The 17,952-nt window shown below is 49.4% G+C and overlaps 1 protein-coding gene across 2 annotated transcripts; it reads right to left on the bottom strand.

Moving 5' to 3' along the window:
• Window positions 1-1,240: 1,240 nt before the first annotated feature.
• Window positions 1,241-15,032, bottom strand: PRELP (proline and arginine rich end leucine rich repeat protein). Of its 2 annotated transcripts, none has more exons than XM_025991469.2 (3): window positions 14,714-15,032; window positions 6,206-7,185; window positions 1,241-3,799 (listed from the first exon to the last, which is right to left on the bottom strand). In XM_025991469.2, exons 2-3 carry the CDS (start codon window positions 7,167-7,169, stop codon window positions 3,624-3,626), a joined length of 1,140 nt encoding a protein of 379 aa, XP_025847254.1. In that variant the 5' UTR covers window positions 7,170-7,185; window positions 14,714-15,032; the 3' UTR covers window positions 1,241-3,623. The 2 variants fall into 2 exon arrangements, with proteins under 2 accessions (XP_025847254.1, XP_025847255.1); XM_025991470.2 differs by having other exon boundaries at window positions 14,724-14,930.
• Window positions 15,033-17,952: the final 2,920 nt, after the last annotated feature.

The following is a 17,952-nucleotide window of genomic DNA, read 5'->3' as shown; positions in this document are numbered from 1 at the left end:
GGAGCATGCACAAGGGCGCCTGAGGTGCAGGTGCCCTTCTAATCCCTGTGTCTCATTAGGAGAAGCACAAGGCCTGCTGATGGAAAGGAGGTGGCAGGCTGTGGGGACAGGAGTCTGGCCAGCTGACCCTGTTGCTGCCCCTTTCATGGGCAGGCTTGGAAATTTCAGGAACCCTCCTGGTTTTTGGACGACAGGGATATATTCCCTGCTGAGGGCTTGTAGCCACATAACTCTGTAACCTAAACACATTCCTCTCTCTTCCTCAGGCGTGTACACACACACACACACACACACACACACAATTACAGGGTATACTCCCTTTTGGCTCATGCTGTTTCATCTCCTGGTTATATGCTTTTTTTCCCTCTCCTTCCCTCACCTGAAGATCCAGCTCAAATGTTAGGAATCATTCTGGTGTCCCTCCACGGGGGTAGAGGACCTCTCCACCATGCTCTTTGTATGCTGCGTTACTACACACTCAGGATGCGGAATTACTCCACGGACTTTCCCCTTTCCCAAGCTAAGAATTGCTCAAGGGTACAGACAAGGATATTGTCTCTCCTTGAATTCTTAGCTGGCAACCTTGCACACAGTCGATGTCCACTGAAAACCTGCTGAGTTGAACTAAAGCAGGTATTAAGGAGGCAGAGTGGGAACAGTAGGGCAGCATCGGGCAGTTTTCACTCTAAAGAAAATGGTGTAGGCTGAGGGGATCATAAACCCACTTCTGGAATCAACCTTCTGTCTGAAGACAGACTTCCAGGCACCTGGTTCATGCCCTTCCACATGGCCTGTAGAACTTTGTTCTTCGCCCTTGTTATAGTTCTGTCACTAATTTGTCTTTCTGGCTGTGGCTCTGGCACTAGATTCTAAGTTTCACTTGGTGGAGAATTATTTTGTGTCTTTCTGAATCTGGCTCCAGACTGAGCATTTCGGAGACCCTCAACAATCTGATATCTGTGGTTTGAAAGACTCTGAGCCTCTGGGCTTCAAATGTAGCTATCAGATGTCTGATCTGACTTTAGGAATAATTTTTCATGACAGTTGTGATTCCGGGTAAATTTGCCAAGGAAAGACTTTGGAATTGTTTTCTTAAGAGTTTCTTAGGAAGCAGAGCCTTTCTCCATCCACCTCCTTGGAGCCAGGTAAGAGGTGGGGTGTGTGTGTGGTGGGGAGAGGGGTAGCAAGATAACTTCAAGGTATTCTCTCAACTTGTTCACACGGTCAAGTTCAAGCAGGATATTTTTCATGTTCCTTTATTTCTTCTGCTGTAAAGCGTGTTGGAGTGTAAAGGTTGTTTCACAAAGTTAACATGGTTTTGAAGAAAGAACAGATACATGTAGAGTAACCTACACATCTACTCACACACCTGTCTATGTAGATGCCAATGGCACTGAAAGAATGAACTTGCTTATGGAGGAGGGGCTTCCTGAAATCCAAGGGAAGTCAGCACTGGGCAGAGGGGAGTAGGGGGTTTGCTGTAAAGTGAACTTCCCCTGAATCCCCTCTGGCTTACAGCTGCAGGGAGCAATGGGAAAGCAGACTGCATCTAGATGGGGCAATGGGATGATGGTGATTGTTTTGCTGCTGAAACAAAACAGTTTAGATTTTGCAGGAGCAGAAACGCCCCCCTGCCCTCAAGGGACCCCAGGAGCTGTGCTCCCCTGAGGGCCTCGTCCGAGGGGCAGAGATTGCAAAGTGGGAGTTTGGTGCAGAAGTGGGGGCTTATCCAGGCTTTAGCACCAGGTTGCTTACAGCCACAATAATATATTGACTTCCAACAGGAGCCTTGGAGAAACCAGCAGTAGCTGGGAAGGATCGGCAGCTAGAGGGGAGCATGGGGAAAGACGCTAAGGGGAAATGGACCCTGTTTTCTGTAAATGAGCAAAAGAGAAAGGAGAGAGACTTCCGTGGGAATTTCTTGAGGTTAGGGTCCTAGCTTAACCTAATTTCTTAAAAATCTCTGGAATGTTTCTCAGCCTAATGAGGGTGGGCACTGTGTCCTACTTATTTCTAGAGCATCCACCTCCCCCCACTCCCCAACATATACTCTAGGGAGCTATAGAGGGGCAACATTCCCTAGAGGAATGAAGATGAATGAGCCCTATGGGACCCAGGCTCTGCTTGGAGGCCTGCAAGCCACTCACCTGGCCCAGGTGGGGTGGGGTGGTGGATCTTCAAGGGGAGGGATGGTCCATATAGGGAATAACTTACTGCAAGTGGCAGCAGGGATAGTAGATAATTCGAATGTGGTTTAAGGAGTGGAGCCACAGACCAGACTGTGAATGCTGGAGAGATCTGGGATCCAGATGTGGGGGCAGAAGTTAGAGGGACCACAAGGTCAGACAGCACACAGGAAGAAACTACATCCTCACCTGGGTTCCTGAAGGTTCCCATTTGTGCTCACTTGTGATGGGAACCAGGCCCCCACCCCCCCGGCCTCAAGGCCACCAGTACCTTTGCACCCTGTACACCCCAGAGGACACACCACACACATGACCCATGGCTCTTCAAGCTGGAACTCTAGGCCAGCTCCTTAACCTTGTAAAACCATCCTGAAGACAGGCAAGAAGACAGGAGCCAGCTGTGACCTGTACCAGCCACCAGGTGTCACTGATGCATCTGCCTTAGACTGGGAAGCCCGGCTGTGCTCGGTGCAACGGGCTTCTACCCCGGGGGCTCCACCCCTTTGAGAGCACTTTCTCAGGAACTGCTTCCGGGCTTTGGACAGGATTGGGCCACCACATTGATAGAGAACAGATGGTGGGGTGGGCTGGTGGCTCTGTACCCCTCACTATGGACACTGTGTTGCTCAGGGCATCGGGCCTCTTGTCCAGACTGGCAAGAGGACTGCAAGATCTATCTGCACCCACAGGGGCCTATCCCCAGGGCTCTGACTGCCAACGCCTCCTCCATCAGCTGATCCCTAGTTCCTGGAGCTGTTCTTCTCCTGGACTGCTCCTTCCTGCTCTTACTCTTGAGTAGAAGAGGCTCAGCTATCCCTGTGAAGAGATTGCCAGATGCAGGTCCTCCTGACCCTCCACCGTCCTTCAGCCACTCCCTTACACTTCCTTGCTGGAGAAACCAGGCTGGTAGGGAGCCAGTGCAACGTCTGGTGCCAGTGAACAGGTCGGTGGAGCAGCAGTTTTAGAAGGTGTGATCTGTGGCTAAGGGCCCCGTTTGGGCCATAGCTGCCTATGATGGTGGAGTCTGCAGCAGGACTTTCCAACACCTCACCTCTGGGCTGCTCCTGACCACCTTCTCCTTGTTTTGACCAGGACCAAGTTCCAGATATCAGCCCATGGCCCCGACTTACCCCAGGAGTGAGAGGAGGAGAGAGAAGAAGTTGTCTTTAGACACACATCTATGCTTCTGGTGCCAGAAGTGTGGGTGTGCAGTGGGTGTCTTTGAGCTGGCTGAACCAAATCAAGCCCTTAGACGGCTTGCTCTAGAAGCTGCAGGTGCAGCAGAGTATGTGGCTAGTTCCTGCCTTGGGAAGATGGGATGAGAAAGGCAAAGCTGGCAATGAGAAAGGAAGATAAAGAACACGAATGGTGGGCACAGGCACCCGGGCCACCAGCATTCAAGTGTGGTCAGAGGAGATCTGGGTGGCAGAGTAAGGCCTAAATAACCACAGACTGCAGCAGGCGGAAGCACATCATGAGGTCCAGCGGGATGGGCGGCTTCAGGTGGTTCCCATCCAGCCGCAGGTAGCGGAGGTGTGGCACATTCTCCAGATCTGAGGAGAAGTCATGGAAGGCAACTAGGTTGTTGGGGCAGATCTGGGTCCCATTGATTTCTGTGGAGAAAGAAGGGAGAAGTCAGCAGGTAGGGTGGGTGGGGGGTTGGGACAGATGGGGCTGGAGGCAAAGATGAGGAAGGAGAAGGGGGCGGACAACTGATGATAAGAATTTGAGTTCTCTTCTCTGGAACTGGCTGACCTTGGGAATGTGCCACCGAGGTTGAGTCAAGCCTGCCCACCCCCAGGTTTACTTTACTTGTTTGTAGAATGAATTAAGTCAGAACCAATCAACCATTACTATTGGAAATTCACTCTGTGGAGTCACAGAGGAAGTAAACTGTGAGCTGGACCTTCAAAGATAGGTGGGGCCACAGCAGGGTGGAGACGTGGGGGTTGGTGTTTGCTAGAGTGACCTCCTATTTGAAGGAAGTTGTAGGGGCAGCAGAGCTCATGGCAGAACCCAGGAGTAGTAAACAGCACAGTGAGCTGTACTGGAGAGAGAAGCCGGACAGGTCAGCAGGAGCCAATTTGTGGTAGACTTTCAAATGGAAAGCGAGATTCCACTTTCTCCTTCACCTCTGGTGAGATGATGTCACATGAAATGATGTCATCTTCTGAATGAATTTCTTATTCATTCACCCCCTCAACCTTGCCTCTTTCATCAGCGTTGGGGGATCAGCATTGCTAGTGATGTTCTTCTCCTTCTTGGTCTTCTTCTTCCTCTCTGTCCATCACTGGAGTAGCAGAAAGAGCCCTGACTTACGTGGATTTTGTTCTTATGACCACTGTGACTTTTTGGACTGTCACCTTACTACCTTGACATTCAGTTCCCAAATCTGTGAAATGGTGGGAGGGGTACCTGTCCCTCACTTCAGATGAGAGAATATTGGCAAAGGCATTTTGCAGGCTGTAAAGGACAGGGAAGTTGGCAGCATTAAGGTCATTGCTGAGAACATGGTTAGCTGATCTAGGGCCAGCTCTGCCCACTCTGTCCATCAGTGACACAGGAGACAGGTGGGGCGCAGGGGATATACACGGGGGGGGGATTTTTCTGACTTCAGCCTTAAAAAGCTGGATGTACCCTAGCAGCCTGCCCTTCCACACACTGATAGAGACCTGCTGGCCACTGAGTAACGTGATTCTTAGGATTTAATTTATTTATTTGACAGTGAGAGAGAGAGCACAAGCAGGTGGAGTGGCAGGCAGAGGGTGAGGAAGAAGCAGGCTCTGCACTGAGCAGGGATCCAACCCCAAAGGCAGATACCCAACCAACTGAGTCACCCAGGTGCTCTGAGTAAAGGTATTCTTTCTGCCTGGATTTTCAGCTTATCTAGCTTTTAGGGTAATACTTTCCATCAGTTTACTACCTGCAGGATAAGATTAGTTTCCCCTTTTCCAGAATTTGCTTTTTGCCAGCTTTAAAAAAAGCCTTCCCCTACTTCACGTAATTATCCCAGATGAATGAATAAGCCTGTTCTCCCATCCATTTGTTTCAAGATTGTAGAAACTCAACAATCTTCTCATTCTTTGGTTTGGAAACTGGGGATTCCTAATATTATCTTAGGGTTGCTGCCCTTTCCCCTTGGTTCCCTGCAACCCTAGAGCTGTAAATTCCTGATGTGGATGGAACCTGGTTTTTTTCAAGGACCAGATAATATTCTCTCTTGTTTTTCAAGCTTTCTGTTAATGCTTTGCTCAGAGCCAACATCATTGATCAAAGCAAAACTGGGACTTCCAGCCCTTTCTTCTGGGCTGCAATTTTTTCCCCCAAGCTCAGGATCCTATAAATGTAGTTTGGGCAAATTCTGCCTTAAATGTACTATCTTATATGATTAAATATTCCAGCCTTGCAGCTAGGTTCAGAAAGCGCCTGTACACTGGCGTGTTTCTCTGGCTGCTGCATTTGTACCAGCTGCCTATCCTGAGCTGCCTTTCTGTGTACGTCTTTTAGAGATTCTCCAAAACCTAGGCTCAGCCTTCCTCTCACAGCTGCCAGCTTGGGCAAGGGACAGGCCCAGGACATCTCAGAGTAGTGATAGTCAGAACATGTTACTGTTCTGCTTTCGTGAGAATGTCCAGGACTACATTCCATGTCCACCTGTAGATTTGGAGGGCAGAGAAGCTGGGGCTGACAAGAAGAGACAGAGGAGGAAAAGCGGTTATCCTTCAAGCATGGTATTCTGGGCACTTTATCCGTATTACCCTGTTAAATCCTCATATCAACTTTGTGACAGAAGGCATTGTTCCTGTTCTCATTTTACAGATGAGAAAACGTGGCAGAGAGGTAAAAGATCTGTTCAAGGTCACACAGATAGTAAGTGGCAAGGTCAAGGTTTGAAGTCCAGTGCCAAATTGGGTGCTATTTTGTTCTACACCCCCCACCCCGGCCCAAACTCCTAGAAAGGATTGAGACAGTAAGAGCCTCCACTTCTCTGACCATGGCCCTGCCCTGCCCCCACTCACTCTCTATGCTGTTGTTGTTGAGATACAGGTGTTCCAGCTTGTTGTTGATGGCAGGCACACTGCTGATCTTGTTGTGGGACAGATGGAGCACCAGCAGGTTGGAGATGTTGAAGGAGTTCTTGGGGAGCCCCCTGTCTGACAGCCTGTTGTAGTTAAGGCGAATGAAGGCAAGGTTGGGGAAGCCCTTGAAGTATCCATTGGGGATGGTCTCAATCTTGTTGCTGTCCAGGTAGAGCTGGTGAATGGCTGCAGGCACCTTGGGTGGCATCTTTCTCAGGATGTTGTGAGCCAGGTTGAGTTGCATGAGGTTCTTGAGGCCTTGGAAGGTGTCCGGCTTGAAGACACCATCACTCAGCTTGTTGTGTTGGAGATCCAGGAGCAGCAGGCTGTCCAGCTTGCTGAAGACGCCGGGTGGGATTCTGGAGATCTGGTTCTGGCTCAGCCTCAGCTGCTCCAGGTTCCGGGGCAAGGCCGAGGGCACCTCTTCCAGCTGGTTCTTCTCCATGTAGAGGAATACTAGACTGGGTAGTTTCTCCAGTACCTTCTGGTCTATCTTGCGAATTCGGTTGTTATCTAGGTTGATCCACCTCAGGCCTGTGGCATTTTGGAAGGACTCCACTGGGAGCTCAGTTATGAAGTTGTTCTGCAGATAGAGGTAATGGATGCGGGGTGGGATGATAGGGACCTTTCGGAGGTTGCGGCTGTCACAGTAGAGGGCAGACGGGAAATCAGAGGGGCAGTAGCATTCCCGGGGGCAGTCAGGGAAGATAGAGGGAGGACCTGGTGGGAGGGGAGGGGGCAGGTCTGTAGGCTCCGGTGGCTCATAGGGCTGAGAAAAGCTGGGTGTAGGCCTGGGTCTGGGCCTGGGTCTGGGTCTGGGTCTTGGTCGTCTTGTTAGCTGGCCTTGGGCCACTGAGGCCAAGATGAGGAGAAGTGGGAGGAGCCAGCAGAGGGATGACCTCATGATCCAGGTGACACACCTGCAGGGAGGAGACACACGAAGTCATTAACCTTCTGGGCCTCCATAATTAAAGGCTCTGTCTTGGCACTAGTGTTGGCCAGGACGAGCTCCAGTGAGAGAGACCTGTTGAAGCCTTTCTTTGTCTGCCCATATCCAGGAGGTAAGAAAATAACAAGGACTTGAGGGTTTGGACCCCCAGCCTACATGCCTAGCCAGCTCTGGGAGGGTGAGACATCCTGGCAGAAGGCACATTGACTGAGAATCAGGAGCTCTGGGGCTTGCTGGAGAAGACCATTAACCTCTCTAGTGCTTGGTCTCCCCACTTGCAGCATGAACAAATCACCCCTGTTCCTAGAAGAGGGATGTTAGGATACGTGAACGATAGAGTCCTAAGTGGTACATCTGGAAGGATCCTAAGAGATCCTATGATTCAAAGGTTTTCAGACTGTGCCCTGATATGTGGAGCCCCCTGAGGGAGGGAAAACAAGTGGGTGGCCCTGGGGTACCTCCAACTCACCCCTGAGCCAACCTGAGTGGCTCTGTGTTTTGTTGCTGTTGTTGTTGTTGTTGTTGTTTTATTTCTTTTTTTTAATTTAATTTTTATTTTTTTTAATTTATTTTTTTGGCTCTGTGTTTTTAAATTTGTCATATACAGAGGTTTGACTAAAGCATGTATTTGAAAGAAGAGCTGCATTGCTAAAAATGGTTTGAAATTCACCAATCAAGCCCAGATTCTACTGTTTACAGAAATTGAGTACTGGAGGGATGGAATGGCTTGCCAAGGCCAGGAAGCTGTTGAACACCAATCCTGGGACAAAAACCCAGGCCTCCTGCTTTCCAGAGCAGGGCTTGTGGAGGTCCTGGAAAGGAAGGAAAGAGCTGTGGACACACTTGTGTCTGGTGCCTGCCCCTGCTTACTCCTCAGCTCTGTGCTCAGCTCAGGGAAAGCTGGTCTTTGCCAGCAAGAGGCATACCAAGAATTTCTCCCCAGATGTGAAGGCTCCTGTGAAAATAAACAGGGAAGGGATCAAAAGCTGTGGGGAAATCACTTTCATTTCTTCTGACTTGGTATCACTGCCCCCATATCCATGGCAGTTGTTGGTGTTGAGACTGGCTATGAAGAAAAATTTCCTGCCTGCCTCTGTGACATAGTGGAATAGGTCACTGAAGGCTATATTGGGGTCATGCTCCCCAGTGGCTCTGGTGACTCTTCAGATAGGGTCATGTGGATTGAGTTGAATTAAGCTGGAGAAATAGCAATAGGATCAGGGCTGCAGACAGAGTGGCAGCTCCCACCAGCTTCCTCCCCTCCCACCATCTCCTCCACATGGCCCGCCAGTCCTATGACTCTCCCCTCTGGTCTACAGCCAGGTTCTCTGTTCCCACATCACTTCCCCTAGCCTCCTTACTGCTTCCTCATGAGGTGGTGGTCTGGGGCCCAGAGAAGCAGGCTTCCTGGGATTCTCTGACCTAGAGCAGGCCACAGTGTGTCCCCAGCTGCATCTGGACCCTGGGATCCTGCCTGCCTGCCTCTGTGCCAGGCCTATCACTGTCTTTCCTTTGAGCCCACATCCACTTACACTCCTCCCTTGCATGCTTCTTTCTGGCTCTGCTCAAAGGAAGAGGATAGAGGCCTCTCACCAGCTGCTTAGTCCCAGGCCTGATGCTCCAGAGGCATTGAATGTGACAAGAAACTGGAGAGAGGGCGGAGCTCAACTCCAAGGGGTAGAAGGGGGTCTCCCTGCACCTTTCATACACACACACCCTTGACACCTAGCCAGCTCTCTCTTTCATGTACACACACATGCGTGCACATAAGCAAACCCATGTCCACATAGTACTCTGAAGATGGGAGGAAAGGAAGGAAGAGATTGCCCTGCAGCCTCTGTTGCTTCCCTACCTCCCTCTAAGGGGGTCTCTCCCCAGGCAGGCCTCTCTGAGGGGGTCCACCAGGTCCATTTTCTTGGGCCTCTCATCACAAAGAAGAACTGTACAGTTAGATTCTTGGCTTTACCTCCAGCTGAGGATCCAACAGTCCCACAAGGGCTGAAAAGAGTAGACATTCATTGTAAACTCCCATCTTGTTACCGGGCCCCACACCAGTCAGGATTGGGAAACTATGAATTAGTATTTCATAAGTCCTGTAATTTTCTAGAAAATAGCACAGACATATACACTTTAAGGGGTTGTTAAAGCATTAGTATACTGAATGCAAACATTTTTAAGAGCCCCAATTTTTCCGACCCTATTTATTTGGGCATTTCTTTATTTTCTGATCACCTGGGAGCCAGAAATAAACATAAAATCTCTCAGGATATGAAGCCCTGCTTCAGGGAGGCTCCCCAGCACTGGCTGTGAGCTCCCCCATTTCCCTTCCTTGCCGTTGTCATCAAAAGCATCTGCCTAGATATTAGACCTCTAGTTAAGCAAGTAACACGTGTCTAGCACTTACAGCAAGGGTGGCTCTGTGTGGCTCACTGACGGGGCAGCTGGCCTTTGCTCCCGGGTATTTCTGGGTAGCTGGGGGCCTGGGCAGCCCTGGGGCTCACAGTCAGGAGGGCAGGCTCACAGGCTAGCCTCCTGCTCCTTCTGTCCACAGTGAGCACAAGTCTTCCTCATCCCCAGCTCCTGCACCAGACTCTTTGGGAACTCCTCTCATCTTCCCTGCCACCCTCCAATCCCAGCCCCCACGGGCCTCCTGACCCTTTTACATTCCAAACCTCGGAGACTGGCCAAGGTCCGCTCAGAACCACGAGGAGGTTTCGGAAGAAAAGTTCTCTACCCTCATTCCATGGAGAAACACTGCATCTGTTCAACTCCCCTTATCTGAGCCCCAGGGCTCAACCACTCTCTGCTGTGTGTGTATGTATGTGTGTGTGTATGTGTGTGCACACGCCAGATCCCATGCTTCTTTCTTGAGAAAATAGAGCTCATTTCTAAGGCTTTTTTCACTGGGCAACGCCTCTTCATGCTGGAGCCTGACTGTCCAGAGGGGAGGTCCTGACAGCACAGCTATTGCTCTGGCAATACTCAGCGATGCCCTAAGTCCCTGAAAGCAGAATCTGTGTGACCAAGTGGAGGTTCCTGGACTCCAAGGGGAGTCACAACTGCTCCCCCCCGACCCCCTGCCACAAAGCCCAAAGTCACATTTTCTTATGCTTCTGCCTTCCAGAGCCTTCCATCCAATCATAAACTCCCTTAGGTTGGGTCATGAGTGTGTGTGATTTTTACATTTCATATGTCTTTGCAGGCATACCTCCCCACCCCACTCTCAGCTTTCTGCTGGGTGGTGCTCACTAGCAGTCCTCAGGCTCCTGAAGACCAGCAACAACCACTAAACCTCACCCAGCTCCGTGCCCCAGCATGGGCTCTTGAGAGCTGCTGCTTCATGAGGGCAAAACCCAACCCAATGTTCACTCACTACTTCAGAACATTTCCTATGAGAGTTCTCAGTTCAAATTTCCATTCCAAGTATTAGAGATCTGGGCTTAAATCCTGACTCTCACCCTCCGTCCCAAGGCTCCTCATTTATTAAGATGAAATGAGATCACACACATGAAGGCGTGTGGTAGAGCATAAAATCTCCACAAATGGCAGGGGTTTCATTTATTCACCTATGTATTTATAAAAGAGCAGATACTCTAGGGAGACTGATTTTTAAAGTGAGACAGCCCTCATCCCTACCTAGTTCGTGAATTCACTCATTAAGGCTTGAACACCAGGACTAATGCAAGGTTGAGGCTCAGGGCAGGGCTGTGCTGAAGTTCGCATGGATTTGTCAAGTCAGTATGAGCAAGTTTAAGGCTAATTGACTTGGCATAGAGAGTCTGGGGTTGGGGTTGGGCTGGGAGTAAGGTTGGGTGTGTCTCCCGGGGTTGAAGAAAGATTATTTCACTCTATAGTTGACCCTGGAACAACATGGGTTTGAATATCATGGGTCCACTTATATGCAGATATTTTTCAATAAATATATGTACAGTCCTATAAATGTGTTTTCTTTTCCTTATGATTTTTTAAAATCACGTTTCTTTTCTGTAGCTTACCTTCTTGTAAGAATACGGTGTATAATATGTAGAGCATACAAAATATGTGGTAATTCACTGTTGATGTTATTGGTTAAGCTTCTGGCCAATGGCAGCCTATTAATAGGTTTTGGGGGAATCAACAGTTATATTGCAGATTTTTGACTGTGTTGTGAGGGTTGGCACCCCTAAGCCCTGTGCTTTTCCGAAGGTCAACTGTACTCACTGGTAGTCTTGTTCTTGTCATATTTCCTGCCTACTTGGTCACCCCTAAGCCTTCACAGCCTAACTCAGCCAGTGACCCTGTCGTGGGGAATGGGGCTGCCCCTGGCCCCAGAGGCACATCCATGGACATTAGGATGACCCTCTTTCTTTGTTCCCTTCTTTCTGTCTAAACTCAGACTTCTGAAAGCTGTCCTGCTTCCTTTGTCTCTTCCTAAAGCCCAGAAGGAGGTTGGAAGACAGGAGAATCAGGTGGTCATTTGTTAGCCAAGGAGTTGAGACAGCCACTCTCCCCCACCAGGCTCCCTTTCAAGGGGTCCCTCATGTGGTCTTCAGCTAACAAAAGGGCTGATAAGGAGGCATGATGAATTCAACACACTATTGATGGAGCTCTCCCTTTCCTGTGGGGTGAATCAGTATAAGGGTGAGCCTGACAGGGGTGGTGGCAAGAGAGCTTTATGGTACATGCTAGACAGGGGATGAGGTTTCTCAGCCTGTCTTCAGCATCAGTTTCCTTACCTGTAAAACGGATAACAAATCTTCCCTATCCCTATATTCCTCTCTCAGTTGTTGTCAGAAACAAGTGTGATAAACAACTTTAAAATGAACCACAGATTTAAAAAATCCTAAAAATAAATATAACACTATTATGGAGAGACCATCTGTCTCCCCAGTGTCTACCACAAGGCAAAGTGTAAACAGAATGAAGTTTTTCTGGCCTGAGGCCACTAGTCCAGAAGAGCACGTTTTCCATTCTGATGAACCAGGGACGAAATGGGGTGAGATGGCTGTCCTCCTCTGACAGCCTGTCTCCTCACCATATCCTTCATTCTGCCTCCATCCCTCAGTATCTCCAATCCCTGAAGAAAGTCTGGAAGAATCTGTCTGATGCCTAGAGTACTCATAGATCAGGGTTCCAACCCTGCAAGTCTTTAGTTGCTTAGCTGGAGAGCTTGGGTAAACCTACCTCTACTCAGCTCTAGTGTCCTCATCTGTAAAGCAGGCATATTAACACCTTCATATCAGATGGTTTTGAGTGCTAAATGAGTAGATGTGGTTAAAGTGAGTGCTTAGTGAATGTTAAGCTGTTGTTGACATATTTTCAAAGTAATGGGGTCTCTTTTCCTTTAACTTGGCCAGAGGGCAGCCCTGCTCTCCACTCAAAGGTAGGGATTCTTGTAGGTGGGTACTGGCTCCCATATTTCCTCCAGCTCTTCCACACACAGAGCAGCCTCCTCCCTGTGGGGCCTGTGAGGCCACACTTGGGTCTTAGAACCAACTAGTTGGAGAGACCATAGGAGCCTCCAGCTACCTGGGACAAGGCTCACTTTGTCTTTCCAATTCACTAACACCACCTGAAGCCTTTCTGTAGCAGGTAAGGGGATGCTTGCTCACTTCCTCAGCTGGCTCTGGAGACCCCTGTGATCCATGACTTCCCTTCCCAACCTTTTGCACCTGGCTTTTCTGCCCCCTTCTAGTCTTGACATGCTTCCCTCGCAGGCCCAATAAACGAGGCTGCCCACCAGGGAGGTGAAGGGGGAGCACAGAGCTTGGTGTTTAGTCCGACCTCTCTCTGTGCACCTCAGGACAGACAGCTATCAGGCAGGGGGAGAGGGGATATAGAGGGAATGGGGAAGAGCCCAGTCCAGTGCCCAGTGTAGGCAGATTGGCAAGTGAGAGGAAACAGAAGCTCTTTGGAGCTATCTTGGGGGAATTTTCTGGGATATGCCTGATGATGCAGTTGCTGGTGCTTGTGGGGAAAAGGTAGAGGAGGGCCCACTGGACATCTTCTCTATTCCTTCAGGTGGCTTGTTCCTACTCCAAGGACACTCTGGAATTCCCCCACCAGACAATTCTTGTCCGGGAAACCATACAGTCCTTCTGCCTAGCTCATACTGCCTTGAGTCCTGGGTTCTTCAGTCCCCACATGGGTGTCTCTCAAGCCCCTGATTCAGGTGCTCAAACCTTGGCTGACCATCAGGAGCCCCTCAAGCATTAAACAATAGATTACTGGGCTCCATCTGGAAGGAGCAAAGTGAGGGGTCCAGAAATCTATATTTTTAGTAAGTTCCCTTATCCCCCACCTTGCTCCCAGGTGATTTTGAAGATCAACCACATTTGGCGACCCAGAGCTGCCCACCCCTACCTGCCCTGGCACAGCACTCCCTCTGTTGTTGCAGAATTTAAGAAGCTGGGGAGATGATGGGGCTACTTGGAAATCCACTTTGGCTTCCCCCTCCCTGACTAAGGAATTACTATCTTTTTGCCACAAGGACACCTTATCAACCTGGGATGATTTTGAAATTGGTTTAAAAAGAGAAGTTTTCTGGCTGCCTGTAGAAAAAAATAAATGAGCTGCCCCCAGTGCCGGGAATCAGGACCTCCAAGTCTTGGAAGCTAGGATGCTTTTTTCCCTTTCTTCCCAAAAGCCAAGTGGTTTGGACCAGGGAGGGACATTCAGAGCTAATGGGAAGATACTGTGCAGGTTAGAAAGGCGCTTTTTTTCTCCCTCCTACCCAATTAAGTTCTAAAGAATGAAAAAACCCTTCCAGCGCTTGCTGGGTTCATCTCCTCCCTCTCAGCCTCAAATCAGGACACATGGTTTTCTTTTGGCTCTCCCATCTCAGTGGGGAGACTCACTTTCTTTTTGCTCTTCCAGCTGGGGAAGCATGTGAAAGTGTGAGAGACAAGATGGATCGTGTGTGTGTGTGTGTGTGTGTGTGTCTGTCTGTCTGTCTGCTGGCAGCCAGTCTCTGTGTGCTCTAGCTCTGCTTGTCGTATGCAGTCAGAGAGTGGAGGTAAACAGACAGGACATCCTCATATCGTGTGTGTGTGTGTGTGTGTGTGTGTGTGTGTGTGTGCATGTCTTGCGAAAATGCAGCCCCTCTGTGACGTGTGGGTGCCCTTGTGGCGGTGTGTGACAATACGTGAAGGGTGCAAAGAAATGGATTCTAGAGTCAGGTTTCCATAGAAACACCTGCTGTGTAGAATACTGTGCGCAGTATAACTTCCTGTGCCACAGCAAACATCTGAACCAAGAAAGTTTAATTTTTGCATCAAGCAAATACATGGGCATAGAATGAGAGAGAGAAGGTAGAGGAGGAGGGTGCAGGAGAAATGTGGAAGAGCTCATTGGGGCTCACTTGAAAGGAGAAAGGCTGGGAGGAAGGAAGGAAGGAAGGAAGGAAGGAAGGAAGGAAGGAAGGAAGGAAGGAGATGGAGACCAGATCAATAAGGTTGATTGGACAGAGTAGGAGGAAGCCTTCTGGGGAAGGGGTCTCCCCCATCTCCCCCTGGGCTTACCTGCACACACCTGCCTCTCCTCTCAGCTGTGGGTTTAGTCCCGGGCAAGGCTCCCCCTCTTCCTCCCCCACCCTTTGGTGGGGCTGTGGCAGCAGAGAGCCGGCTAGAAGTTCTAACCTCCCAGTGGTGCCTGCGTGCTTGTATTTGCCTGGCTTTTCTTCTCCCAGATCCTAGTAGGGTGGGGAGGTTAGGTTAGGGGGAGGGACAGGCAGATTGTAGGGAGGGAGGGGAAGGAGGAGGGAAGAAGGGAGGGAGGGAGGAGGGAGGAGGGGGAGAGAGAGGGAGAGAGGGAGCTTGGGAACGGAGGAATGACAACAATAAAGTCTTTATTTGGCAGCCAAAAACTCCCAGAGACTTCGTCCACACACCATGCCCACTAACGGACTCGTTTTTTAATAACATTTCCTTCTGCTGCTTCTGTTTCTGGGGGGAGATTGTTTGACCTATGTTTGGAAAACAAGTCAAATTAACAGAGGAAAAAGGCGTGAAAAGCAGCTTTTGTACAGGCCAGAGCTGCAAAGCTGGGTCCAGCCCCAGCCTGTTTCATTCCTCCTCCTCACAGTCGCCAGGCTTCTGATGCCCATCACTTCCCTGGTGTTACATTCCTAAACCAGTGACGGGTGTGGGATGTTTCCTCTGAGCAGTGACCATCCTGCCCTTCCTCACCTTCTCTAGGAGGGTGACAAGGGAGTGGAGTCTTGCTGTGCAGTGAGCTGGCAGGGAGATGGCTTTGGTTTGGTTGCTGGAGGGATGCTCTGAGGACCAGAGAGGGAAAGGTCTGGCCTGAGGGTCACACAGCAAAGGCAGACAGAATTCAGATTTGACATAAGATCCAAAGTCTCTGTCTCTAGCTCGTGTGGACAAAATCAGTGTCTTCTTTCAACTTCTCCAAACATCTTGCACTCAGGAGAGATTTGGGGGCTGTATGGTCCTCACACAAGGTACATGAGGAAATCCAAATGCCCCCTGTCCATGTCATCCCAGAAGACACCTCCAACAATCCTCCTTAATTAAAAAGCTGCAACACATTTGCAATTAAGTAGTGCCCAGCAAAACTTCCTGTCACCCTAGGCACCCCAAGTGATTACTTAGAAAAATCAGTGCTGACATTAGGGTCAGCATCCCTGGGTTCCACCACTTATAAGTTGTGCTATCTTGGGCAAGTCAGTGGATCATGTGGAACCTCCATGTCCTTATCTATAATATGGGATGATATCTACCTCACAGGGTTGGTAAGTTTCAGTGATGTCATAAATGGGAGGGTACTTTATGAACCAGGAAGATGATTGGGTTTAGGAGAGAGATGATGGTGCCTGAGAGTCAGCCTAAGCAATGGAGAAGGAAAAATAAAACCCGCTCCTTCTCTCCTACCCCCTTTCCATCCTAAAACTCATGCCTTCCACACCCTGCTGGGGAGGTCTTGCTGGAACCCAGCACAACTCTAGATTCCCATTAGCCTGCATGTGCCAGGTCACTTGCACATTTTATTTTTCATCCAGATGGGATAATGTCCCCTCCTGCAGCCTGAGCCCATCGGATCCTTCAACTTGCTTGTTTGCCTTCGTGTAGCAGGTAGTAAGCAGAGTTCAAGAAAGATGAGCAAGGTACATGAGGCACAGGGAGGGTGGGCAGGGAGTGAGGGGAGGCACTAGATCGTGCAGGGTGAGTGTGTGTGTGACTTGTATCTATTTTCATGGGGTTCCATCCACATCCCAGAGTCTATGCTCATTGACGATGGCCAACTCCAAGCCCTGCCAAGCCAATGTGTCTCTTCGTCCTTTCCACCCTCCCTCATTTGCTCTATCCTAGGCTCTGCAGAGAGAATCAGAATGAAGCATACAAATGGCCAGGGGAATATTCTAGAATGTCAAGAGTAGAGTTTGCTAATTGCAGGCCTGTGGATCTAATATGGCTTGAGGACCCAACATGTGTTTTGATAGCACATTAACAAAAAACCGTTTTTATTATGGCACATTTAAAACATATACACATTTACACAGAATAGTATTAATAACCCAATATACCCAATACCCGGCTTCTGCAATCACCAACTCATGGCTCGTCTTATTTTATTGGTTCCCCTCATTCCCACAAAACCCACTGAAATATTTTTAAGCATTGATTTTTTAAAAGATTTTATTTATTTATTCGAGAGAGGGAGAGAGCATGAGTGCAGGGGGGCAGTGACAGGCTTGATCCCACATCCTGAGATGGTGACTTGAGCTGAAACAAGAGTTTGACATTCAACCAACTGAGCCACCCAGTGGCCTCAAAGTATTGATATTTTTTAAAAATTGGATTTGAAGCAGAGAAAGTACTTCCCAGTTGAACACAATCACCATCCTTCTGTGTTATCTTGTCTCAGCTGATGGCCTAGATAACCTCACTCAATTACATACCTGCCTGTTCTCCAAGATATTTGAGGTCACAAGCACTGGTCTAAGGGGCGGCAACTGAGAAATGAAGTGAGTTGGGACAAATCAGGGATGCTATAGGGGAGAAGGTGGCAGGTTGTCTCAAACAACCTGCCTTTTTCATTCTGTTGACAGAAGGGTTCACCTCTAGATGGGAGACAGGCGGCTGGGTTCTTCAGACCTAGCTTTGCCTCTCACATGATGTGTGACCTTGCAGATGTCCCTCTCCCTCCCTGGCCTCAGTTCATCATTTGAAAATATGAGGTTGTCCTAAGTGACCTCTGAGTTCTCCTTCAGCAATAGTGTAAAGAGAACCTGAGATCTGGGGTCAGGACCCTGGGCTAACCTCTCAGTTCCGCTACTCTAGCTGGTTGGTGAGCAGGTTTAGGGCAATAACCTGTGTCCTGCCCAGGACACACCCAGGATAGCTCAAGGATTATTGGAAACATCAGCTGGAAGAGCATTTTGTGGTTTACTAACTTCATATAGCCAGATCCTGGGACTCCTCCAGAAAGAGCTTCCTCTCCTAGAGTCTTAGAGACCCCAAGTGGTATAGCTTCACCCCAAGGGAGGCATTTATCTCTTTCCGAGTCAAGGATGATGTGAGGACAACACTGGGGGAAGTGGTGAAAAGTTGGGACATGCTGGCTGCCACTGCTGTTGCTTGCTCCTAGGAAGGGGCTGGGGCAGCTTGGTCAGGGGAAGGTGTGAAGCAGAAAATTTGGGAGAGACAGAGAGGGAGGCAGCTGTCCAGTGTGGCAGACTACAGCTACCTTTACAGGGAACCTGGACACACTCACTCTTCCCACCCAGGTTGAAACTGTC

This window comes from Vulpes vulpes, chromosome 5 (assembly GCF_048418805.1).
Source record: "Vulpes vulpes isolate BD-2025 chromosome 5, VulVul3, whole genome shotgun sequence".
In the NCBI taxonomy this organism is placed as follows: Eukaryota; Metazoa; Chordata; class Mammalia; order Carnivora; family Canidae; genus Vulpes; species Vulpes vulpes.
Note: the sequence above shows the minus strand (reverse complement) of the source record. Positions and strands in the feature narration are given on the sequence as shown.